The sequence below is a fragment of the Telopea speciosissima genome, chromosome 4, assembly GCF_018873765.1.
Source record: "Telopea speciosissima isolate NSW1024214 ecotype Mountain lineage chromosome 4, Tspe_v1, whole genome shotgun sequence".
Classification (NCBI taxonomy): Eukaryota; Viridiplantae; Streptophyta; class Magnoliopsida; order Proteales; family Proteaceae; genus Telopea; species Telopea speciosissima.
In genome coordinates this window covers 47,516,467-47,542,472 of record NC_057919.1, presented here as the reverse complement: position 1 = coordinate 47,542,472, position 26,006 = coordinate 47,516,467, and the positions used below count along the sequence as shown (strand labels likewise).

The 26,006-nt window shown below is 40.7% G+C and overlaps 1 protein-coding gene across 1 annotated transcript in view; it reads right to left on the bottom strand.

Annotated features, from left to right (window-relative positions):
• Window positions 1-5,526: 5,526 nt before the first annotated feature.
• The window catches only part of LOC122658896 (putative glucose-6-phosphate 1-epimerase), a 42,206-nt gene continuing 21,726 nt past the window's right edge, over window positions 5,527-26,006 (bottom strand). The window contains exons 3-10 of the mRNA XM_043854050.1: window positions 17,457-17,531; window positions 15,629-15,685; window positions 15,386-15,546; window positions 15,106-15,246; window positions 7,166-7,268; window positions 6,976-7,075; window positions 6,145-6,391; window positions 5,527-5,692 (exon numbers count right to left, since the gene is read on the bottom strand). Of these exons, the coding sequence (XP_043709985.1) occupies window positions 6,177-6,391; window positions 6,976-7,075; window positions 7,166-7,268; window positions 15,106-15,246; window positions 15,386-15,546; window positions 15,629-15,685; window positions 17,457-17,531 (852 nt within the window). The 3' untranslated portion in view covers window positions 5,527-5,692; window positions 6,145-6,176. The remainder of the gene's footprint in view (window positions 5,693-6,144; window positions 6,392-6,975; window positions 7,076-7,165; window positions 7,269-15,105; window positions 15,247-15,385; window positions 15,547-15,628; window positions 15,686-17,456; window positions 17,532-26,006) is intronic.

The window sequence follows — 26,006 nt, the reverse complement described above, 5'->3', positions numbered from 1 at the left end:
AGCTGCTATGGAAGACGAGTTGAGTTCTATGCGTAAGAACCAAGTCTGGGAGTTAGTTGATCTTCCGCCTGGGCGCAAGGCCATCGAGAATAAGTGGGTCCTGAAGGTCAAGCGAAAGGCAGATGGATCAATTGACAAGTATAAGGCACGTCTTGTGGCGAAGGGATATACCCAAAAAGAGATTATAGACTATGATGAGACGTTCTCCCCTGTGGTGAGAATGGCCTCCATACGCCTCATTCTAGCCATTGTCGCAAAGTTAGATTTGGAACTCTACCAAATGGACGTTAAAACTGCCTTTCTCAATGGAGAACTGGTCGAGGAGATCTTTATAGCTCAGCCTGTGGGCTTTGAGAAAAAGGGACATGAGCGTAAAGTATGCCGTCTCAAATGTTCCATCTATGGCCTTAAGCAATCATCCAGGCAGTGGTACATTAGATTTCACCATGCCATTACCACCGTGGGTTTTGACATGATTGAAGAGGACCACTGTGTGATTGTTAAACGATCCAAGGTAGGGTTTCTTATCCTATCCTTATATGTTGACGACATCTTGTTGGCTGGGAATGACATTGAAATGATTGTCGCCACTAAAGAGTGGTTGTCCTCTACTTTTGAGATGAAGGACATGGGTGAGGGCAACTTTGTGTTGGGCGTGAAGATTGTGAGGGATCGCTCTAGGAGACTTCTTAGTTTTTCTCAAGAGACTTACATAAAGAAAATCCTGGAGCGATTCCATATGAGTAACTCGAAACCCATTGACACTTCAATGAACAAGACATGTATTTTGAGCCTAGACCAATGCCCCAAGAATGATGAAGAGAGAAACCAAATGTCCAAAATATCCTATGCAACGGCGATAGGCAGTCTGATATACGCGATGATGTGCACGCGTCTAGATATTTACTTTGTCGTTGGCATGGTGAACCGTTACCAGAGTAACCCTAGGCCAGTTCATTGGCAGACAGTGAAGAGAATCCTCTGATACCTACGTGGGACTACAGACCTTTCGCTCACCTTTAGTGGTTCAGACTTGAGACTAAGAGGCTATAGTAATGCTGATTGGGCTAATGACAGAGACGAACGCAAGTCCACTTCGGGGTATGCGTTTGTCCTAGGAGGCGGAGCTGTTACTTGGAGTAGTAAGAAACAGACCTGCATCGCCCTATCGACGATGGAGTCGGAGTACGTCGCATGTTTAGCAGTAGTTCAAGAGGCCATTTGGCTCAGAAGATTCTTGCAGAGACTTAGTGTTTCTGCTCACTCAGACAACGTTGTGCTTATACAATGTGATAGCACGGCCTTGCATTTGCGAAGGGCCCCAAGTTTCATAGTAGAGCCAAGCACATTGATATACGGTATCACTACATTCGAGATATGGTCGCGCAAGGTGAAGTTATTCTGCAGCACATCTCCACTGGCAATATGTTGGCTGACCCTTTGACAAAGCCCATTGCTAGAGATGTTTTCTTAGTTCATGTTAGGAATCTGGGACTCAAGTGGATATGATGTGTATTTTTTGGAACACTTTTTATGGATGGACATTTATTAGTATTCCTCTTACATTTATTAATGAGTATATATTTGTTTGAGCAATTTTGTGTGTATACATTCATTGTTTGTAAAGATGTCACCAGGCATTGAATCGACCCACTCACACGGGTGATTTGCCTCTACGCTTGAGCATAGCAAGCGAGATGAGCCCATGAGCATGTGTGCTAGATGGCGCCTTAGTTAGAGCTAAGATGAGACCGTGACCTGGCCCAACTTGGAAGATACTGCACTTCTAAGTAGCCTGTTAGAAGCCGAATGTGAGGTTCTAGGCAGAAACCATGAGGGTAACTGTGCTAGAAACTCAGGTTAGGCGCTTGAAGTAGCGACTAGACTAAGATTTGTATGGTGCTTATTTACTACGAGTGACATGCCCACCCTAGTGGGAGTTGCGTCATAGCATGGATATCATACTGCATGTGCTCATATCGATCGATTGTGAGAATGACTGAATGGATCCCTACTTCATCATTGTGTGAACCACGTGGATTATATTAATCCCAGGGAACCCTTTTCACCTTAGACAATGTCATGAAGAGGACATCCAATGACGCTACTTTGACGTTCTCCTTAGGATCATGGATGATGCGGTCCAACAGGAAACGATTGGGAAAGCTGTTGGAGATAAAATTTGATTGACATGAGGGGCTCAGGAAAAACCATCTGACATTACACCTTTGTTTTGTGACTCATTGCCCGGGCAACTTGTCGTATTTGTGATCGACGTAGTCATGAGTACATTGCATACAAAGGGTTAGTACTACTCATCATGAGGGGTCAAGAGTGCTAGATCTGGTGTAATTGGATCGTTTGGGGTATTTCAAGATTGTTTATGATTGATGTACTATAAAAAAGGCTAGATGGAAGTTTGATATAGTACTCCTACCCTGTATCATCTCGACAGGTCACACCCCCCATTCCTGTATGAAGGATAAACACAGAATGAGAGAAACTTGAAGGCATAGTTAAACTTATGCGCCCTATGTGGGCGAGTAGGAGATGTAAATCGATATTGGGCCGTGGGCCCCGTCGAGACTGCCCACAAGGGGCAGACCAGCGGAACCCGCATAGGGGAGAGGGAGCCAGTCGCTTAAGTGACCAACTCCTCTCCTCCCTCTCTGTTAGAGTCCCAGTGGGGATCTAAAAGGGGTGGTCCAGGGTTTTGGATTTATATATCTAAGATAGCCCAAAACCCTAGGTGGTGCATAAGAAATTATTCTCTCTCTCTCTTCAAGTTCTGTGTTTTTCTTTTGGGTTTCCATCCCTGCTGCCCAAGGATTTGTGGTGTGGATTTCTCTAAGGAGAAACCTGTGGAGATCGTGGAGCTTTGTTCGAGTGCTTGTAACCATAAGCTTGGCTATTGATTCATCTTCCGCTACACTTCCGTACACATTCAGGTATGATCCAAACCCTAGTTTAATTGGATCTTGGTGTATGTGATCTATCAGAATCCATAGACCATATCATCCTACACTGTCCTTTCTCTCAAGCAGCTTCGTTCGGGTGTCCTCTGTCAGCTAGACTTCCTAGCGGATACTCTCTTAAGATGACAGAGTGGATTAATCAATGGGCCAATCTATTCAAGGACAGCAAATCTGAAGGTTGTAACCATGTGTGTTTGGCTAGCTTCATGGCTTGGTATCTTTGGAAAGCCAGGAATGATCAGTCCTTCAGCCAAAAAGTTTAGTCTCAGCCGATGTGATCGAAGCAGCAGTCCGAGCTTCCACTGAATTCGTAGAGTGCAGCAACCCAAAGAGATATCCTCAGACTGAAAAAGCTTCGCCAAAGGCCGAGCCTGCTCCCCAGTGGACTACTCCCATGGCGCCCTATCTCAAAATCAACTGCGATGCGTCCCTGGATTCTCAAAAGAACAAATCGAGAATTGGCTTTATAATCAGAAACCACTTGGGGATCCCATGCCTAGCTAAATCTATCCCAGTCCTCTTTAGAGACATGGAGGAAGGAGAAGCCATTGCTGTTCGAGAAGGCCTCTTAGAGGGAATTTCTCTCGCGGTGTATTACCTCATCTTGGAGTCTGATAACCAGAATGTCATATCCTATCTATAGAACCATGAGAAGGTGGTGCCCTTAACGATGGAGCCTATTGTTCAGGACATCAAATTTCTTAGTTCTTGTATTTTGGATTGTAAGTTCTCTTTAGTTCCTAGGACAGCCAACTTAGTGGCTGATCGCCTAGCTCGGAAGGCCCTATCAACGCCATGTATGATAGAATGGCCAAACTCCACTCCGTGGTTGGCTGAGAATTATAATTCTCTTGCCACCTGTATTTCATGGGCCAATCAATGGACTCTTTTACCAAAAACAAAAGGTGTAATTTACCCAAAAATTTAAATTGCTTCGAGACTTCCATCCATCATAGAGTTTAATCAGTAACAATTCCAATACAACTCTTCATATAATTTTCATATTGCAATTCAACATTACCATTATCCAATCCATCGATCTATCTCATTTCACACTCACACAAGCAATCAGTCTCAAACACATCAAGTTCATCTATAATACTCACCCTCCTATTTATTGCGTACCATTATGCTAGAGTTCCCACATGGTACTACTGCCTATGGCTCTATACCTTGCCATGGACCCTAGGCTACCAATTGGGGAACCCAAGTTGGAGTGTAATACTGGTCCCTCCACCCTCGAGGGTCGAGTGGACTTTGTTTCTTTCTAATGCTACTCATCCCGGGTGTATCCAGGCCATTCTGCTCCAAGCGTGATCAAAGGGGGGCTTCTTCGAATTTTTATCCTCTCCTGTTACAGCACGGTGCTGTAACGCATCGTGCGGCGGCTATAGAGGCCATGTGCACCATGTGGGGCCCGTTGTGCCACATGGCCTCTGCAGCGCCACACGATGCGTTATAGCACCATGTTGTAATAGGAGAGGATAACGATTCAGGCTTCTTCTCCCTCCTCCCTTCTCCCTTTCTTTTCTTTTCTCTCATTTTTCCCAAATGTGAAATGAATAATGCTACTAATCCCACTCAAGGCCTTATATGGACCACCCCTTGAACCAAGTTGGTCCAATCATGAATCTAACCTATGGTTTATTTGGACCCAACCAACCCAAATTAATTTTCCGCATGATTTAACATTTCTCAAGTCACTTAAATAAGTTTATTAACTTCACATCTCTCTCTCTCTCTCTTCATCATGGTTCTTGTTAGCTTACGAGATTAGCCTTTTAGCATTCTAAACCCGAAATTTAGGGTATTACAGGTGAGGATCGGCCATCACAAGCCCTAGGGATTCAACCTTGCTAAGATGCACCTATTGAGCCTTACCTTGCTAACGTGCACCTCCTCCAATCCTCCATACTGATGAGGATACCAAGGATTGTTTCTATCGTGAGAACGAAGAATTTGAAAACAAGGACAAATTTCCTGTTAGTTAAGCAAAAAACCTCTTTTAAATTTTTGTTCCTATATTACACCATCTCTGTTATCATTCCAGTAAGGCCCTTTTCTTTAAGTTATTTACCAATCGGTCTCGTCTTTTCTTTCTTCCAAAGTTCAAATAAAACCCCAACTGTAGTGAAAATTACACAATTTCTATCACTCTTTAAGAAATTCTTTTTATCACTTGGGGCGGGCCCATAACGTCCTACAATTAGGGTTTCGGAACCTAAGGCCGCACCATATAAAAAAAATGAGTTGTTGCTGCTGCTGCTGCTCCCGCCTTGCATAGTTAGTACCATTGAATAAGACATCTATAGATTGCAAACGTCCAATGGATCAACTCATCTATATTCATATTTCATGTAAACATGGAATTTTGGATCCTTAACCCCAGACAAAATATTGGGGAAAGCAAAGAGAATCCTTAACCCCGACAAAGCAAACAACCATCCAACTACCCTGGAAGACATTCAACATAATACCCCTCTACAAACCTCCCCATTCTTTATGAAGTTCATCATGCCTAAAGATTTACAAAACAAGGTAACGGTATCACCATTGGTTTTTGTGGTCCCCCGCTTTGACATGCTATGAAATAGTTTCCTATGGAAAGCATCATTATTTGATAGAAAGTTAGCGTAATGAATTCAACAGCCGGCGAAAAAAATCCTAACTCGAATTCAACATCAACAAGCATCATTCCCAGAATGCAACAGAAGCACCTGCAAAAGTCCACATCATTCTTATTAAGGATGGGGAGGGTTTATGAACTAAGAATGCACGAAGTACTGGAATATCAGTTCAAGTTCCAAAGAAAACTAAATTTAGCCGCCATTGAACTCAGAAACCCAAAGTGCTGATTGGCATGGAACATTAGAACATCCAAGATGGGGCCGAAAAATAGACAGCTGGAAATCCATTAAGTTTTTGGTTCTTAACGCTTCCAAAGTTGCCCAACCTACTGAAAAAATACTTCAATCACAAATATTCTGGAAACACATTTCTACATTATCCAGTGGATAATGTAACTGGTAAATCTTTTAGAGAGTAAAGACCTATACGGATCTTCACCCATGCAATGCTCTTCTGATGGTCTTTTGAACAAAATGTTTGGGATCCAAGACTCTGAATATGGGTACAAATGTATTGCAATGCTTTGGCGTCAGAGGAATACCTGTACAGATCCACCAGAAAGATTGATATCTTTCAACTGCCCTCCAGAACCTTCTGAGGATCCAGTTGCCCACTGCAATAACTCGAAGGAACTGCAGAGAGCTCTTGCCTTCCTCTCCACTCTTCCCCGGGTTTCAGGGTGATGGGCTTCTCCACAGCTGCAGCCTCCACGCACAGCATATGCTTGTAATCATCATCCCCAAGATCAGGGATGGCCTTTGCCTTCCTATCCCAAGGATTCCACACAACTGGGGGGAGGGGGTTAATCACAACCTCCGCTATTAGTGGTATTTATACATCAAACCAAAGAAATCTATGTAAAGTTCTACATTATGGCTAGCAGTGATTACATGATTATTGAAGCACAGGGAACAATCATACATCAATCAGAAACTAGCAAAAAAATTACAGGAAAAAATATCTGGAGGAAATGAAAAAAAAATTTCATTGTTACCAACTTCCATCTCTACCTTTCCCTAGGTATAACCTCTCTGTATTTATTGCATGCAAGAAAAGAGTGGGTTAGAAACAGCTAAATTAGTTGGTGAATCACCTACTCTCATGGGTTTAAGGAAAGAAATTGACAACAATTTCCTTGGTCTTCTACGAGTTTCTAATCTAGAGGTCCAGTGTACTCCTTGGGTACAAGGTTACACAGCTATAAACCCTTGGCATGCACTACATAGAATAGGTGGTTACAGGTTACCAGACGAACCTGTCTACACCAGAGACCCTTTACATGACACTGCTCGCTATTATCATCATATGAATGGCAACCATTCACCAAAGGCAATTAACACTTCACAAAAGCAGATGACATGGTTGAACTAACCAGCATCTGGAAGACCGTCTTTGCGCAGAACAAATGTTCTCTTCTTTTCATGGTCCAGAATTGCAATCTTTGTTGGTGTACTGACATATACTTTGTCCACCTTTCTCACAAGAAAACACGAATCATGAAATAACTAATTGAACCAAGCTAGCAAAGAGCAACCATAACATCCAAAAACACAGATGCTCACTTCTCCTTCAAATGTTATAGCATCTCCTTGTTCAGTGAATCGCTCCCTATCTCGCAGGTTATCCAGATAATCAAGTGTCTCCAATCCTTCTACCCGAACTTCACTGAACATAAACAATTGAAAGTTAATGCCCAGGTGAGTACAAATGTTTATACTGCATTATATCTTCCCTGACAATGACACATTCCACATTTCTTGCAAAATCAACAGGTCAGTTTCTTTGTCCATCAGCTATAGTAATAAAAACCATTCATCTTCAACTATCAATGAAATATTTGCATGCTCATCACCAGCAGGAACATACTTATATGGACGAATCAGAGACTACATACTTGACTTCTGTCGAACATATTTTGAAGTTAGTGTTAGCAGACTTATATCCATGTAGTTACCTATCTATGTGAAAAGTTGATGACCATTAAACAGTACATGCAAATAGAATAAGTTATTTACAGAAACCATTACATCAAACCTATCAACAGGGGGAAGAAAAAAGAAACCATTCCATCAAAAGAATGGGCTAGCCTATTTTTACGGAAAGATACAAAAAGTTGCTAAAATAAATCATAAGCAAAAGCCTAAAACATCGGTCCATCCCAACCCCCAAACCCCAACTGATTTGTATGCCTGATTAGTGCACTGAGTCAGAGAAAGTAAAGCATTTCCTTTCACAAGCCTGTGGCACATGGCCTACTTCTCCATTAAAAAGTGTTGTAATGTTGGTTCAAGGGTAGTTTTGTCCTAGGGGTATTTCTGTCCTTGTACATATTCTGGAATGTTCTCCATCTTATTATAAATAAAGAGGGGCTGTGACCAAATATAGTCATAAGCCATATTTCTCAAATCATCACATGGTATCAGAACTCATGGGATTATACATCAGACCTCTTGTGTTGGCACCCCTGCCCAGAATGGTGTGGCTGAACGGAAGAATCGTCACCTTTTGGAAGTTACGATGTTTGCTATGAATGGTCCTCCTCGTTTTGGGGGTGATTAGTTCTCCTAGCTGCCTACCTTAACAATCGGCTTCCTTCCCGTGTGTTGGCTTCTTGCTGCCCTCTTGAAGTGTTATTCGGTTCCTCTTCCTTTGTGGTGCCTCCTAAAGTTTTTGGTTGTGTAGTTTTTGCTCGCAATCATCATGCCAATGGCAAGTTTGATCCAAAGGGTTTGCGCTGCTTTTTTTGGGATATTCCCCTACCCAGAAAGGGTACAAGTGTTACCATCCTCCTTCCCGGAAAATGTTTGTCACTATGGATGTTATGTTTTGGGAAATAGAGGCTTATTTTCCCCCTCATGCACCTCTTCAGGGGGAGCCTACGAGTGAAGAGATGCTTTTAAGTTCTAACAAACTTTAGAATTTGGGAGGCTTTTACGTTCTAACAGAAAATTTTGGGATTGGGGGAATTTGCAGACCTGTTTATTCACCAGTTCTCTCCTTTTAATGCGAAATCTACTCAAAAAGGCAATCCTTGCCTCTCTCTCTCTCTCTCTCCCTCCCTATCTACGTTAATCTCTTTGGTTGGTTGATGAGATCAAAGATTTTTTAACAGATGAAATTCTTGTAGCTGGCTTGCACTCGGGGCTTAGTGAGAAATAAAGAAATACTCAGTTTTAAACCCACGAATGTCAATTGCTATTCCTACCTTTAAATTTCAACTCTGTAGCAATTTCCATCTGTTCGATGATATCTCCACATCTTTCAATTCCATTGAACTCTTTGTGAATTCCTTCTTTCATACTTGTCACTGCAGTGGAGGATAAGCTCCCGGTGATGGGTTGTTGACAGTTTCCGTTTTCTCTGGATGGTATGTTAGGTTAAGTTCTCTTGGTTCTATATGATTGTATTGAGTTCTAACTCTGATGATTCATATCCAGTTTGATTAAGAGTCACTAGACTAGTTCAAATTAATTATTTGGTTTTCGGGTCAGAAGAATGCCTAAACGAAAATGTAATTGTCACCAGAGCATTCGAATTGAATGTGTATGGTTTATACATTAGTCATACATTATTGGGAGAATTGGATGAAAGAATTGCAGTTCATTAATTTTCTTCACTTGGGTAAGCATGGCATATGAACTTTGAAATTTGATTCCCCCCCTACGCCGTGATTCCCCCCCTACGCCGTGAGCAGCCCCTATAATGTCAAGTCTGAGACTAGAATTGTGTCTTCCTATTTGGTTACTTCAGGACTACAATCAGGCTAGACCAATAAGATCGGTTGCTCAACTGTTTTTTCACTTGCTGGGTTAGGTAGCAGCTGGTTAAATTTGAGTTTCATTTTATCTTTCTTTTTAGTTGTGAAAGTTAGTGTGGTCTTACATTTTGTGTGTTGGATACTTTTTGGTTTCTGTTAATCTGGTGCTCATTTTCTAGATCTTGTTTGATATGCCAGAAATAGGAGAAACTGAAAGATCAGTCATTCGAATTGGGATGCTGAGATTTGAAATTCAACTTGCCTCATATGAGAACCATATTGGGATGGTTCAGAATCAAGTAAAGTTGGATTTTAGGTTGTGAATGCAAGTAAGAGAAGAAGAAGTTGAAGGAGGAAGAGGGAAGGAGGAGAAGAAGAAGAAGACAAGAGAACAGAGGAGAAGAAGATTCGGTGGTAATGTGTTGTGTTGGAGAGTATTCTCCACACAGCTATATTAATTCATTGACAATAAGAAAGATATTACATCCACCAGAGAAAATACAATATAAGGCAACTAGACAAAAGACTAGTTCCTAAGGTACCCTTATTACACAAACTCTAACAAGTAAATCATCATATTTAGAGAAATCATGTTAAGGAATATAGACATTGTAATGGATATTGTAATGAAATATTTAACTTTTTTGTTGAACATTATTGATGGACTAGTCATGTTATGTAAATTTGGGGTTAAATAGATCCTTTCAGCCAATTCTGGAATTATTTTGGTTACATATGGAGGTTAATGACATTTATGTAAATATTGTTAATGGTTTTATGAAACTTTTCCGAAACAGGATTACCAAACGCCATTGATGTTCTTTTCCTGTTCTGGAACGCATTTTGGAACAGGTTTACCAAACGCCATTAAATGCAAAAGAACACAGTTCCAGCACATAAACAGAAAAAGAAGATTTTGCCAAAGAACAACATTCTCAGAACAAGATCGTTACCAAACAGCGCCATGGTGTCCATTAGGTATAAACAAAGTGATGTTGATCATACGTCGTTTATCAAGAAGACTGATCAGAATATCACAGTTTTGATTGTCAATGTAGAAGACATAGTTGTTACTAGAAGTGATGCTAATGAAATAACCAAGCTGAAGACCTACTTGGGGACAGAGTTTGAAATTAAGGACCGGGGAAAGCTGTGGTATTGAGGTTGTCTATTCTGTTCAAGGTATCTTCCTTTCTCAACGGAAGTATATGCTTGATCTTCTATCAAACACAAGAATGTTGACGTGTAAGCCTGTTGATACCCCATTGGAGCCTAACACTCATCTAAAGAATAAAGATGGAGAGCCGGTAGATAAGGGTAGCTACCAAAGGTTGGTGGGACGCCTAATACATCTTTCACATACTCGGCCAGATATAGCCTTTGCAGTGAGTGTAGTAGATAAGGGTAGCTACCAAAGGTTGGTGGGACGCCTGATGATCTTTCACATACTCGGCCAGATATAGCCTTTGTAGTGAGTGTAGTTAGCCAATATATGCATAATCCTCATTCAACCCATCTAGAGGCAGCATATAGAATCTTGAGGTATTTGAAGTAATCTCCTGCGAGTTGAGGCTTTTATTGATGCAAACTGGGCAGGATGTCCAGATGACAGGAGATCCACCTCAAGTTATTGTTGTTAGAAGTTATGTAATAAGGGTAGTATAGGAACTAGACTTATTTCTAGTTGCCTTATTATATATTTTCTCTTCTTCATCCTTTTTACCTATTACCTCCCCAGGGAGGTGGATGTAATATTTTTCCTTAATATCATTGAAGTAATATAGATATATGGAGTGCCCTCTCCAACATAACACACATTACAACCGAAATATCCTCCTTCCCTTCCTCTTGTCTCTTTCTTCTCTCTCTCTTCTTCGTCCTCCTCCAACTTCTTCTTCTCTCACTTGCTTATCTAATCTAAAATCCAACTTGGTATCAGAACATTAGGGTTTGAGAGTCGTATTTAGCCTCTTTCTCTTATTCTTTTCTTCTCTTTGAAACCCTAGGACACAAAGGGGTTCAAGGAGAAGATCTCTATGTAAAGAGTTGTTGAAGGAGCATGGAATAGGTTCGGTATAACCTATTCATATAGTGGAAGATGCTGTTTGAGCTCTGTTGAAGCTCCCTTGAGGTTTTGAAGCCCTTCCAGCCACTGCAGGAATTTCCGCCAGCCTCACCTTGCAGTCCTTGTTTCTCTTTCCCTCAGCATGGGTTTCAGCCTTAGAATGGGTCTTTAGAATCGCCCAAGGATGTTTATCAAGCCCCATAAATCCCTTCTTGCTGCTTGAAGGATCTATTGGAGCTTTTTCAGTTTTAATGGTACCTCTGTTTCTGCCCAGGTAAAACCGAGACTACATATTTTCTGTGCTTCTTGTATTTGGATTGCAATATGCTGCTATTTTGGTGAGAAATGAATGGAACATCTTTTGTGAACTATTTAAGCTTGTTTCAGCTTGTGTTCCTCCTTGGAGAATGTTAGGGTGAAGCCTTGAAGAGATCATATGGTCTTTCTTCCTTGCTGAAATTTGATTCTTGTGTTGGATTCCACATTTGGGTTGAGTGTGTACTCCCTACATGTTGTTGGTACACTTGTTTATGGTCAAGGGTTTTTTTCCTTACACTATGGTTGATTCAGAAACATCTGGACTTGGTTCGGCTGACTCACAGCCCACTCCAACAGTTTCTCCGTTTGTTTATGAGACTTCACACCCACAGATTTCTATTACGAAGCTTGATAGTACTAATTACTTGGACTGGTCACACTCAGTGAAGCTTTCCCTTAGTAGCAAAGGGAAACTTGGGTACATTACAGGTGCTATTAAAGCCCCAGAGCAAGGTTCTCCTGACTATGATAAATGGGAGACCGAAAATTCCACATTCATGACATGGCAAATCTTCCCCATGAAGCCCGAGATTGGGAGAAGGTTTTATGCGAAAGGAAACTGCCAAGGCAATATGGGACAGTGTTTCTCAAACCTATGATAGGGTAGGTGACTTTGCCAGGCCTATCAGCTTCACCAAAAGATTAATTTAATGAGACAGGGTGACAAGACCATTTCTGAGTACTACAGTGCTTATATTAGTCTCTTGGAGCAGTATGATCACAACACCTTCAGTTGACCAATCCAGAGGACGAAGCAAAGGTGTACCGCACACTTGAAAAGGAGCGTGTCTTTAACTTACTTGGTGGCCTGAACCCTAATTATGAGCCAATCAGGCTCCAGATTTTAGGCCAGTCCCCTCTTCCATCTCTTAATGAGGTTTGTAGCTATTTACAAAGTGAGGAAACTCAACGTGTTGCTATGGCACCAGCTCCAGCATCATCTCTTGAGAGATCAGCTCTCAATTCTTCCTATTTTCGGGACACCCGTGGTGGTGGTAGAGGCCAGGGGCCTAACCATGGGGAAGACAGAGCAGTAGAGATAGGTGGTGCTAGTTAATGTAGAAGATGGATAGAAGGACAGGGTTGGGCTTTCTCAACCCTTGGGACCCTCACCCCCAGCTATCTCAGCTGTTGAAAACTGAATTCTTTCACAGAATTGGGAACAAGCATAGCTTGAAACTTTCATTCATCAAAAACTGTCAGAAAAGTACAATTGATCCTCTTTATATAGTAGAGGACAAGATTCTATATATTATACTATGTACTATCTTCTAGAGTCTTCAATAATCTTCTAGAGTCTTCAAGAATCTTCTAGTCTTTAAGAGCAATCTTCAGTCTTCTAGAATCTTTAAGAGAACCTTCAAGCATCGTCAAGAGCAATCTTCAGTCTACTAGAATCTTCAAGAGAACCTTCTAGCATCTTCAAGAGCACCCTTCTAGAAGAGAACATTCTAGAATCTTCAAGAGAACCCTTCTAGAATCTTCAAGAGGCTGCAACTGGTCCAATTTGATGGGCTGGACTCTTCTTCCTGTGGTACTTCTGCCCATACATAGGGCTGTTCTTGAATTGGGGAGTTGATTTTTTATCCTTTTGGAATTTGATTTTTAACTATTTTTATTAGATTAAAAAAGGGGGGGTATTTGCTTATTTATGAATAATATCTTAAGTAAATGAAATAATCTTAAACAATATTTGGCATAAATAAGTGCCAGAACTTGGTTCAATACGAATTAAACCAGTGCAAGGAGGCGCCGTACAATAAGGCGACGCCTTGACAACTATGCACATAACTCCAATACAGCAAGAAACAAAAATCTCCTAAAGCCATGAAAATGAAAGAAACTATAGAAGTTAGACTTGGACCATAGTTTATCCCAATTACTACGGATTAAGTAAGCCCAAATAGACCAAAAGTCACTTAAATAAATGCCTCAAAACACAAGATAAGGCTCCGTAGGACAGCTGACAGCCTCAAGATTGACTTTTTCACCTTCACATTGTACAGTAGACTGGAATATCAAGATTGACTTTTTCACCTTCACATTGTATAGTAGACTGGAATAAAAATGTCCCGAATAGTTCGTTTTTACATGGTGTGCCATCAAAGCTATTCACTTACCTGGCGTCCCCCCACGAATTAAGTATTTTGTTGCATCACCTGCAATGAGTTACTGTCATTCTCCGCTATCTTCTTATATGTCATTGTTCTCCAACCTAAATAATCTTCATCTCTCAATCCTATGAATGTTATGGATAATAAATTATCTCATCCAATTCTGCTTTGAATCCCCCTGCTCACCAGTCTAATGCTCCCCCACCTCTTCATGTTTTTCGTCGTCGTAATCCCAGCTCCCCTCGTTTCCCCAAGAAACGTCCCTACATTACCTACTCCCTGGCCGGTCCGGAGATGAATTTGCCTCTCAGCCTGGATATCAGAGATCCCGCTTATTGTTGCGAGACTCGAGACTCGGGATAGAGGGTCTTCGTGTTGCTTGGCTTAGTCGGCTCAGTAAGCCAGGCGTTATTTTATTCGCTGCTTTTTTGTAAGGGCTTTTGCCCCTTTGGTTTTGTCCTTGCCTTTTGATAGGGCTTTTGTTGGCTTGTGCTTGTATGTTCTTTCCCCTCCCTCCTTTCTTCCTTTGGTAATTGAACTATTTATTCATCCAAACAAAAAAATTAAATTATCTCATCGTCATCACTTGCTTTAAAAGAAATGTTTGAACAATACATTATGAAGGAACCTACTTTTTTTACATGAGGGGTATCTGTACAAAAACGAAGCAGCCACCAGATATATTTTACCTTCAGAACTGTACCTTTAGTGGAATTGTTCTTTATAGTTTTATTGGAAGTTTGATTTGGATCGGTGTAGCATGTAATTTTAACAGAAGATGAAGTACCTATAATATCAGCACATGCTAGATTCTGACACAACACCATATTTAGGTGTTGAGTCATGTGACACTTTCTGTTTTTTATAATTGAACTTGGGCTACTAAATCCAATAATATGCACTGTGTTGAATAACTTTACTTTTTATTTCCTAATGGTACAAGAGTTCACTAGTTCGACAATTGAATCAAATTTTAAGATTCATATATCTGTCCATGCCACCTAGCTTCCTCCTATTAACAGAAGTAATTTTGCAAAATAACTCAAGTAATAAAACATTATCAGAAAAAGGAATATGAATTTTATGACTAATGATGAACCAACAATGAATCAATTAGGGCATTGTTGTGGATCTCAATTACGTACAAAAGATAGAAGATATCTCTGGATCAAGCAGACCCCGTAACTATCAACGTCTGTCAGACTCAAAGTACTAGGAAGCATAGATCAAGTTTCTGATTGATTATACCTTATATCAGAAACCGAGAAATAGGTGTGATACGCGAATGTGAATGTAAATGGTTTTCCATCAGTATTGGTGTTTCTGATGCGGGATGTTAACATCAGATCTCCTCCAGGTCCCAAGGCAACTCTTAGACGGAACTCATAGCTGCACACAAAAATAACATTTGAATTTAAACAAATAAGCGAATAAAACTTACAAAGAATTGCAAAAAGCGTCTACTATCACATTATAATTTTACAACTTAAAAAACAGTAGAAGATTACTGATTTAGTTATTTTTGTACCTGTGAGGCCAAAGCTTAAAATCCTCATCAGATGACTTAAGGATCAAATCAATAAAAGCTTTGCTGGAGCTATTCGTGAGAAAAGGATGTGGATCAGTGTCAATGCTCCAAAACTTGTTCCTCGCAAATCCATGTTGCTCAAGAGTTCCATGAGTTCCAAACTGTGAATGCAGAGATGCTTTCCATTTACGAAGTAATAGAATAAATATTAAGGCATAAGACATAAAAAGCAGAGGCACATACCTGAGGAAAGCATATTGGAATACCTCCACGTATTGCCTTTGGAGGCTTGAAAACAGCCTGCACAAAATGTCAATTATTTCATTTAGGAAGGTTAAAAAGGGACAAAGAATAATCAGATAAGAAACAGAAGAGGCCACAAATATATACCCAGCCATATAAGAACATGAAGAAATTATAATACACATGATGGAAGCTTTGCCTTCTAAAAAACCAACTTGCAGCCCACGATTTTGCCATGGATCCTGGTCTTTGACCAGTCAAATCCTAGTATGTAGTTACTATATTTATTAGATTCTATTCTTGCATGTGGCTGGATTATACAAAGCCTAAGTAGTTTCTAATTTTGTTAGTTGCTATTTTAGTGTCCAAGGCACAGCCTTTAGTAGTTTCTTTTTTTACTTCATTAAATAGGCAACCCCTTATTGTAATAGATAGACAGAATTAAAGAACGAGGTTTTGAGGCATTCTTGCACTCGATTATGGGAGTAAATCCCCTGTTCAACAGCTGGGATAGCTGTGGGTGAGAGACCCAAGGCTGAGAAAGCCCATCCCCTACCCCCTTCTTCTATCTTCTTCTCCTTTCCTTACTCGATCAACACTGCCCTGCCTATCTTGTGACTGCTATAAATCTGTTGATTAAGGACACCTTGAAGGCCGGAATTGAACCATATTCAAGTCCACATCTGTTGCTGCTGCTTCACACCAAAGGAAGACCCAGACACCTTGCAGCTCTGCTGTTCCTGCTCTGCTTCTCCTGCAAACTTCAAGCTTGCATATCTCCATATTCCACCATCAGAATCTCTGCTGGGTTTTGGAGCAAAGGACACTCAAACCAAGCCCTCCACTCGATCCAAGTTCCAGCTCCTACTGCTGGCTGGTTGCTCTGTAGGGCCTAAGTTTCTATTTTAGTGCTAGCTCCATACCTATCAACCTGACCATCAAAATTGATTGAGATTTTCAGCAGTGCTTCTCCTCACCACAAGAACCACTCAACCTGAGTTTCGTTTCATTCTATTGGCTGGTTTGGTTTCTACACACTCACCTTTACTTTCTAAATTTTGAAGACCTGCTGTGCTTGTGTTTCTACTGATGCAGTTGTCTTAGCTGGAAACCCAAACCAATGACTGGTCCTAAACCTGTTTTTCAGTCTGTCAAGGGCTGGTAGTTCACTTAGACTGCAATATTTAGTTTAGTTTATTTTATTTCATGGGTAGATTATGTAGGAGCTTCTTAGGTAGTTTCCTTTCTTTAGCTTTGGTCTATTTTGGTAGTTTCCTTTTTGGGTCGTTTCCATTTTACTTAGGTTTCTATTCTTATGCAAGGCTATTTTCTATTTATTCACTGTAATTGTAGGAGAGCAACAAATTTGAAGATTTTGATGAATGAATGAGTTTCAGTTTATGAGAGCTGCCTCTTTGGTTGTGTGCGATTCTTTTCCCTCTTTCTTATGTGAATCTCTCTCCCTCCCCCTGCAACTCGAGTTCTTCTAGTTTTCCCCTCTTCTCCTAACCGGCCCTCCACCATCTACCCATACGATTCTGCCCAGATTCAGGGACTTAGTTAAGCTTCTCAAGACCAACACCCAATGGCCATTGCAGTCCTATTCTTGGCTACAAATTTTGAGTTCTAGTTTGTACCCTAAATCTGATTTTGGTCCTGGTTTCTACCCTGTTGTTGGAGCTTATTTTTAGTTGACTGACTAGCTTATTTGTGGGTTATTTGGGACTAGGTTAATCTTAATCTGGTCTTACATTACAGGTTGCTGATGTGATCAACATGCTCGAGGAAAAGGAAGCAATAGACACAGGAAGAAAATGCTATTTGGTACCTTACTACTCAGGCAAAGCAATTCTTCCCCATGGTCATTCTTCCAAGATGTCACTTGACCCCCATACAAATAAACCTGCATCAAAGAAATTAAAGATGTCAAACTGTCTACCCAGAAAAAGAAATATAAGAAGAACAATGTCAATATGATAACCTCTATCAAAAATGTAGAGGTACAAAAGGAAATGCAAGTACAATTGGACACAATGTGCTAGTCTATTATGGCATCTACTCCATAAAGGAACCCATAAGATGTGATATTGAAGGACAAAGTCTCCAACTTTACTGGCTGATCTAGATATCCATTGGGTCTAGAAGCTAAAACACAACCCCTCTTTGAAGCAGCAGAATAAATGCCAAGAGAGCAAGAGAGCAAGAGGACTTTGTCATAATGCCTTCATCATACCCTGTTGTGGCAACAGACCCTAGAAGAGGGTCAGTAGCTAAGCAATCACAGAATTCCCCATTCAATAGGCCTGGATAAATTAGCATCCGTATCTTCCAATCTACTGAGGTCCCTTGATTTCCTCTGAGATATGACAGCCGAAGTTACAAAAGAAGGGTCCATTCAAATCCAGCTTGATTAGTTGGTAGCTCTTCACTGTACGTTTTATATATGTATTTCATCCAAATATCAAGCATGGGACATCCAAACCAGCATAAAACTTCTAGCCTCTAAACAAAACCTTTTTGAACACTGCTCCAACACTATCTTCCCAACGTTATTAAAGAAAGTAAACACATAAAAAGGAGCAAGAAGAAGAAGGTGAATAAGGAGGAGGAGAATAAGGAGAAGGAATTTTTGCAAAAGCTTTTTGATCTATAGGAACCAAGGAAGTCACAATGGGGCACGAAAGAACGAACGTGTTACGAGACTTGTAGTCTCAGTATTGGTGCTGGCGATAATGAGTGCTAGCGTCAATACCGAGAGGGGTATTTTGGGGCTTTGTTTATTCTTTCTGTTGCCCTTGTTATATTATGTATATGAATAGATGTGGGGAGTTCCATTCTAACGGCTGGACTCCCCAAGAGTTGCAGCTGCATTCTTCTTCCTCTCTCCTCTTCTGTTCTTCCTTTTTTCTTTTATTCTTTACATGGTATCAGAGCAGGGTTCTTAGGTATTGTTACGTTACTATCCTAAGATCCTGTTTACTTCTCCATTCTCAATCAAGGACTTGCGGTTTCTCAAGGATATATGACTTGCGGTTTTTTAAGGTTCTAGGTTGAAGGGTTGCAGCACCCTATGCTGTGTTTTGGGTATTTTTCTAAGAGACTAGTTTATTAGTAAACAAAAGAACTAGGTCTCTGCGTTTGAAGATAGAAGATTCAACATCAATTCAGGTTTTAAATTGTTTCGGGTACAAGCTTTAGATTTTCGGTTCTTTTTGGGTTATTCTCTCATCGATTTTTTGGGCTTTTGGAATTTGCTTCTTAAATCGATTTCTGGTTGGTTTCTTTTTGGTGATCAATTTTCTTAATCAACTTTTGTTGGCTCTTTGGAGATCGATCCTCGTGAATCGATTCTTGTCTGAGTGGACTTCTTGATATTGATTGGGTTGAGATCTTCTTTTTTTTTTGGTAAAGAGTTCCTGATGAATTATTTTTGGATTCAATGGCTAGTATACAAAGAGTATAGTGGCTGAGGTTGTATCTTCTTCCTCCAACTGGATCACAGAAAAGAAATTGGAAGGTGTCAATAATTTTCAGCAGTGGAAGAAGATAGTTCGGTTAGTGTTGACTGGTCGTGATCAACAAAAGCATTTGACACAGACCTAGCCAGATGATGATGCATCATGGGACCAGCATGGATGCACGTTTTTGGGACAGATATTGAACTCTATGGACAATCAAATTATCGATTTAGTTACTCATATGACACTGTGGAGGAATTATGTGAATACCTGAATGTGCTATAATATATATATATATATATAACATGGGTCGATCCATATTATAAGATTGACCCATGAGGTTAATTATCTTGTTTCTATTTATGCCTAAGGGTTATTATGTAATTGTTCCTATTCTGGAACCTTCTTTCTATCATTATAAATATAATCCTTGGCTGTGTCTCATTGACAAGCCGTTCCAATTATTCCTTCATGGTATCAAAGCCAAACTCGATACCTAAGGAATAAATCCCAATTCCCAAACATTGATCTCCCTTCTTGAGTTCGATTTTTTTCCTTCCTCCCTCCCTTCTTCTTCTCAAGATCAATCCCTCTTAGATCGATTCTTCCCCATTTCTTCTAGTTTCTTCAAACACTTAAACCCAACCTTACAACCGAGACTTTTTCCCTCTAGTCTCCATCTGTTTATGGAGGGCGGTACTTTGAGGTGATCAAATAATGATCTTGTAACTGCACTGGATCTTACCTCCTTTTTTCTATCCTATTTATGATCTCCATACAGGTCGAGATCATTTTTTGAAGACATTGCAGATTATTTTTCGAGTGATACTCTCAGCCACGATCTGCAATTTTTTCCAGATTTGGAGTTCTCGGCATTCCAGATTTTTTTTTTTTTTGCATCAATCTTCTTTCATCGCAGACTCTTTCCTGCACTTTAAGATTGACACCACAGAGGATTAAACAACTTCAGCCTATTTCAAGTTTTCCAGGTCTTCTCCAAAAACCGAGAATCAGTTTTCTGCAAAAAATGATAACTGCAGATTTTCTGCAGAATCGCCTTTGTGATTTGGGCGCTATTTTTCTGCATTTTTTGTGATCGATATTGTGCAGCTATCATCATGCCTGATTCAGATGTATCCTCAGCATCAACTGACCCATCTGTTACACAAGGGCATCATCATGAATATCCTTCTTTTCCAGCCAGTCCAGTTAAGCTCGACAGCAAAAATTATTTACTATGGTCTACATCATGTTTTCTCTCCATTGATTCACGGGGCTATAAGGGATAGATATATATATATGGTACTTCTGTCAAGCCAAGTGATGCTGGTCCATTACAAGATAAGTGGAGTTCAGGTAACTCACTTGTTATGTCGTTTCTTCTTAGTTCTATGACTCCAGCCATTGCCCGTGGCTATTTGCTGCTTGACTCAACTGCCAAGATTTGGAAGGCTGCAAAAGACACCTATTCCCAGGTAGGGAATGACGCACAATTTTTTGATATTCAAAGAAAAATCCATGCAACCAAACAATGAGAACTTACTTTGTCACAATACTACTCTGAACTCCGTACTCTATGGCAAGAGCTAGACTACTATGATAATTTTCAGGCGGACTGCCCGACAGATGCTACAAAATTTCAGAAAAGGGAGGATAAATTCATAGTATACACTTTTTTGACTGGACTCAATGTGGAATATGACCAGCTTCGGTCTCAGGTTTTGAGTCATTCTCCTTTTCCCACTTTGGAGCAGGCCTACGCTATGATACACTTGGAGGATTCCCGTCGATCCACTATGTTACCACCTACTCAGCCAGAGAGATCAGCTTTACTTACTTCTGGGGATAGCTCTTCTAAAACTGGTACCCGTTCTGAGAAGGAACCTCTCAAATGTACTCATTATGGAAAGGATCGACATACTGTGAATTATTGCTGGAAATTGCATGGTCGGCCATCTGATACATCTGATGGTCGTGGTGGTGGCCAAGGTCGTGGTCGTGGTCGTGGTAGTGATGACCGTGGTAGTGGACAAGCCAATCTTACTGAAACAACTGAAACACCTACTTCATCTCCTAGTACCACTATGTCTGCAGAGGAACTTGCTGTATTTCATCGCATGATGACCAACTTTGGGTCCCTCGCATCTACATCTGCATCACCTTCGGCTGTGGTTCCCTCTCTTGAATCCTATCTTGTTTTTTCCAAACCAGGTATTTCCTTTAGTGGTCATTCTACTTCGGCATTATCCCATTCTTGGATAATCGATTCCGGAGCCACTGATCATATGACTGGTACATCCAACTTGTTTTTTCATTGTCTTCCTTCCTCTGGCAAGGATAAAATTAAAATTGCTGATGGTTCCCTCTCTTCTGTATCCGGGAAGGATTCCATCCATTGTTCACCTTCCTTGTCCTTGTTTTCTGTTTTGCATGTTCCTAAGTTAGCTTCTAATCTTCTTTCTATTAGTAGCTTAACCTCTGATCTTAACTGCAAAGCTGTTTTTTATCTCTCTCATTGTATTTTTCAGGACTTGGGGATAGGGAGAACAATTGGAACTGGTAAGGTATGTGGTGGACTTTATGTGTTGGATGATGATTCTCCGTCAAAGACTGCTGCCTCATTTGGCCAGGCTCATCAGGCTACTTCCTCTTACACTCATTTATCTGAATTGCATCATTGGCACCGCCGGTTGGGACATCCTCCATAGGAACCTTAGCTAAAGTTTTTCCCCAATTATTTCAGCATTGTAATCCTCAAACTTTATTATGTGAGGCTTGTGTTTTTGAAAAACAAACTCGTTCTGTTTATTCTAGTTCAAATAAAAGATGTTCCAAACCATTTTCCATTATACACTCTGATGTTTGGGGTCCTTCCCGTACTTCTGCTATTTCTGGTTTTCAGTGGTTTGTCACATTTATTGATTGCTACACACGTACCACTTGGGTGTATTTAATGCGACATAAGAGTGAAGTTTTTTTCTTGTTTTCAAGTTTTCCATAGCATGGTTCGTACCCAATTTCAAGCTATCATTCAAACTCTTTGGAGTGACAATAGTCGTGAATATACAGATGGGGCTTTTCAAATGTTTCTTGCTACTCAAGGAATTGTTCACCAAACTAGTTACATTGATACTCCACCCCAAAATGGAGTAGCTAAATGCAAAAATAGACATCTTCTTGAGGTAGCTCGTTCCATCATGTTTGAAATGCATGTTCCTTCCCATTTCTGGGGGGAGGCTGTTTTAACCGTTGCCTATCTTATCAACAGGATGCCTTCTCGTATTCTAAACTATCAATCACCTCTGATCTTTTGAAACTCTTATATCATTCCTCCAAAAATATTTGGGTGTGTGTGTTTTGTTCGAAATCACTATGCTCATGGAAAACTTGATCCTCGTAGTCTCAGCTGCATTTTCATTGTCTATTCCCCAACTCAAACGGGGTATAAATTTTATCATCCTGCTTCTCGCCGTACGTTTATTTCTATGGTTGTTGTGTTTCATGAACCTGTGGCTTTCTATCCTTCCACGACACCTCTTCAGGGGAAGTCTACATCTACTCTAGAAGATGTGCCGATTTCTATTCCCATCTTCAATGAACCCACAGATGAGTTTCATGTTTCTTTAAAAGGTGATTCATATTCAATTCAGGGGGAGCAGCAGGTACAGCCGAAACCAAAGGATTTCAGGCAACAGTTTTATCGTAAAAAACTAAGGCACCAATAGCCCACTACTGCACCTTTACCAGATCAAGAGTTGTCCTCTGAACCAGAACCGAATGAAATTCCCTCTGGTAATATTTCTGATCCATTGGATCCTTCTCCTGTCATTGGTATTTCTGAATCTCCAACTATTTCTGACCTATCTCTGGACTTACCCATTGCTATTAGAAAGGGAACAAGGACTTGTACGAAACATCCAATATCTCAAGTGGTTTAGTATAATTCCTTGTCTCCTGCTTCCATGCTTTTGTTTCCTCTTTATCCTCTGTTTCTATAGCACAAACTTGGCAGGAAGCATTTGCAGATGTTAGGTGGAAAGGGGCTATGGTCGAAGAAATGCAAGCTCTCAAGAAGAGTGGTACATGGGACCTTGTCACACTTCCACCACAAAAAAAGAACTGTTGGATGTAAATGGGTATTTGTGGTCAAATAGAAGGCTGATGGTACAGTTGACCGCTTTAAAGCAAGACTGGTTGCTCACGGTGTTACCCAAACATATGGGATTGACTACTTGGAGACGTCTGCTCCTGTTGCCAAGATGAACACCATCAGAGTAATTCTTTCCTGTGCAGTAAACCTTGGATGGAGTCTACAGAAGCTCGATGTTAAAAATCCCTTTCTCCATGGTGAATTGGAGGAGGAAGTTATACCACATGGTTTTTCATCTGCTAAAACTCAAGGCAAGCTCTGTAAACTCAAACGTGCTCTGTATGGTCCTCAACAGTCACTTCATGCATGGTTTGGTCGGTTTCAAAAGGCAATGGTGACATTTGGCTATAAACAAAGCAATGCCGATCACACTTTGTTCATCAAGAAGATGGGCAGCATTCTTACTCTCCTCATTGTTTATGTGGACGATATTGTCGTAACTGGAAATGACTCTTCTGAGATTTCCAAGTTGAAGAAGGATTATTTGGCTAGAGAGCTTGACATCAAAGACTTGGGGATACTTCGCTATTTTCTTGGGATTGAAGTGGCTCACTCTTCCAAAGGGCTTTTTTTATCTCAACGAAAGTATACCCTTGATCTTCTTTCAGAGAGGCATGCTGGGGAGCTCTCCTGTAGACATTCCTATTGAGGCCAATGTTCTTTTTCGTAGTACTGATGGTGAACCAATTGACAAGGGGAGATATCAGAGATTAGTAGGCAGATTAATTTATCTTTCTCATACTAGGCCTGACATTGCCTATGTTGTGAGTCTGGTTAGTCAATTTATGCATGATCCACGCTCTCATCATCTGGAAGCCGTATTTAGAATTTTGAGATACTTGAAGTCGGCCCCTGGCAAAGGGGTTTTAATGTCTCCACAGGGCCATCTTCGAGTTGAGGCCTACACTGACCCAGACTGGTCTGGTCCGCATGATCGTAAATCTACCTCCGGCTATTGTACATTTGTTGGTGGAAATCTTGTTACATGGCGCAGCAAGAAGCAAACAGTGGTGGCTCGCTCTAGTGTAGAAGCTGAATTTAGAGCTATGGCTCTTGAAATTTGTGAGCTTTTATGGCTCAAAACCTTGTTGCAAGATTTAAATATTCCTATCTGTTAACAAAACAGAAAATTGGAGAATGCTTGAATGATCAAAGAGATCAGTCAAGCTCTCTATTTATAATAATAAAAGAGATTACAAGGGGAACACCGTTCATGTGAATAGTGTCACAGCCCTAATTACATTTCTACCCTTGCTCATAAATACATAAGTAAAGAATAAATAAAACACCAAAAAGACCAGAATACCCCCACGGTATTCTAGTGTACATTATTCAATACTCCCCCTTAAGTTGGAGCAAATATGTCAATCATGCCCAACTTAACTAGATTAGGATGAAATAGCTTTCCAGATAATCCTTTGGTGAAAATATCAGCAAGTTGATCAGTAGACTTCACAAAGGGAACACAAATCAGCCCTTCTTCTAACTTCTCCTTGATGAAATGCCTATCCACTTCAATATGCTTAGTACGATCATGTTGTACTAGATTATGTGCAATGCTGATTGCCACCTTGTTGTCACAATACAACATCATAGGAAGACGAATAGGGACACCAAGAACTTGTAGCAAACCTTTGAGCCAAAGTAACTCACAAATGCCTTATGCCATAGCCCGAAATTCTGCTTCGACACTAGAACGAGCAACTACATTTTGCTTCTTGCTACGCCAAGTGACAAGGTTGCCACCTACAAAAGAACAATACCCATAGATAGACTTGTGATCTGCAGAACCAGCCCAATCAGCATCAGTGTATGCCTCTATCCGTAGGTGACCATGTGGAGACAAGAGAATGCCTTTTCTAGGAGCTGACTTCAAGTAGTGAAGGATACGAAGAACAACCTCCATATGAGAAGAGTAGGATCATGCATAAACTGACTCACAGTACTCACAGCGACAGCAATGTCAGGACGTGTATGTGAGAGATAAATCAACTTCCTCATAAGTCTTTGGTACCGGCCTTGATCAACAGGTTCACCCTCTTTTTCCTTGAGACGAACAGTAGCATCCATAAAAGTATCTGAAGGGTGACAACCTAACAAACCAGTTTCGGCCAATAAGTCTAGGACATACTTACTTTGGGAGAGAAAGATGCCTTTAGAGAATCTGGCAACTTCAATCCCAAGAAAGTACCGTAGCTTTCCTAGATCTTTGATCTCAAACTCCTGCCCAAGGAAGGTCTTCAACCAGCTAATCTCACCACCATCATTGCCAGTAACCACTATGTCATCAACGTAGACTATAAGAACAGTGAGTTTTTCACCAACCCTCTTTATAAAGAGAGTGTAATCAGCATTACTCTGCTTATAGCCTACAGAAATCATGGCCTTGTGGAACCGGCCAAACCATGCTCGAGGTGACTGCTTCAGCCCATAAAGTGCACGCTTCAATTTACACACTTTTCCTTGATTTTTATCACAAGAGAACCCTGGTGGAATGTCCATGTACACCTCCTCGTCCAGCTCTCCATTTAGGAAAGCATTCTTCACATCCAGCTGTTGCAAATCCCATCCAAGGTTAACAGTACATGATAGCAAAACTCGAACAGTATTCAGCTTTGCAATAGGGGCAAAGATCTCCTGGTAATCAATGGCGTATGTCTGAGTGAACCCCTTTGCCACGAGTCATGCCTTATACCTATCCACAGTGCCATCCACTTTCTGTTTCACTACAAACACCCACTTGCATCCAACAGTTCTCTTCCCAGGTGGA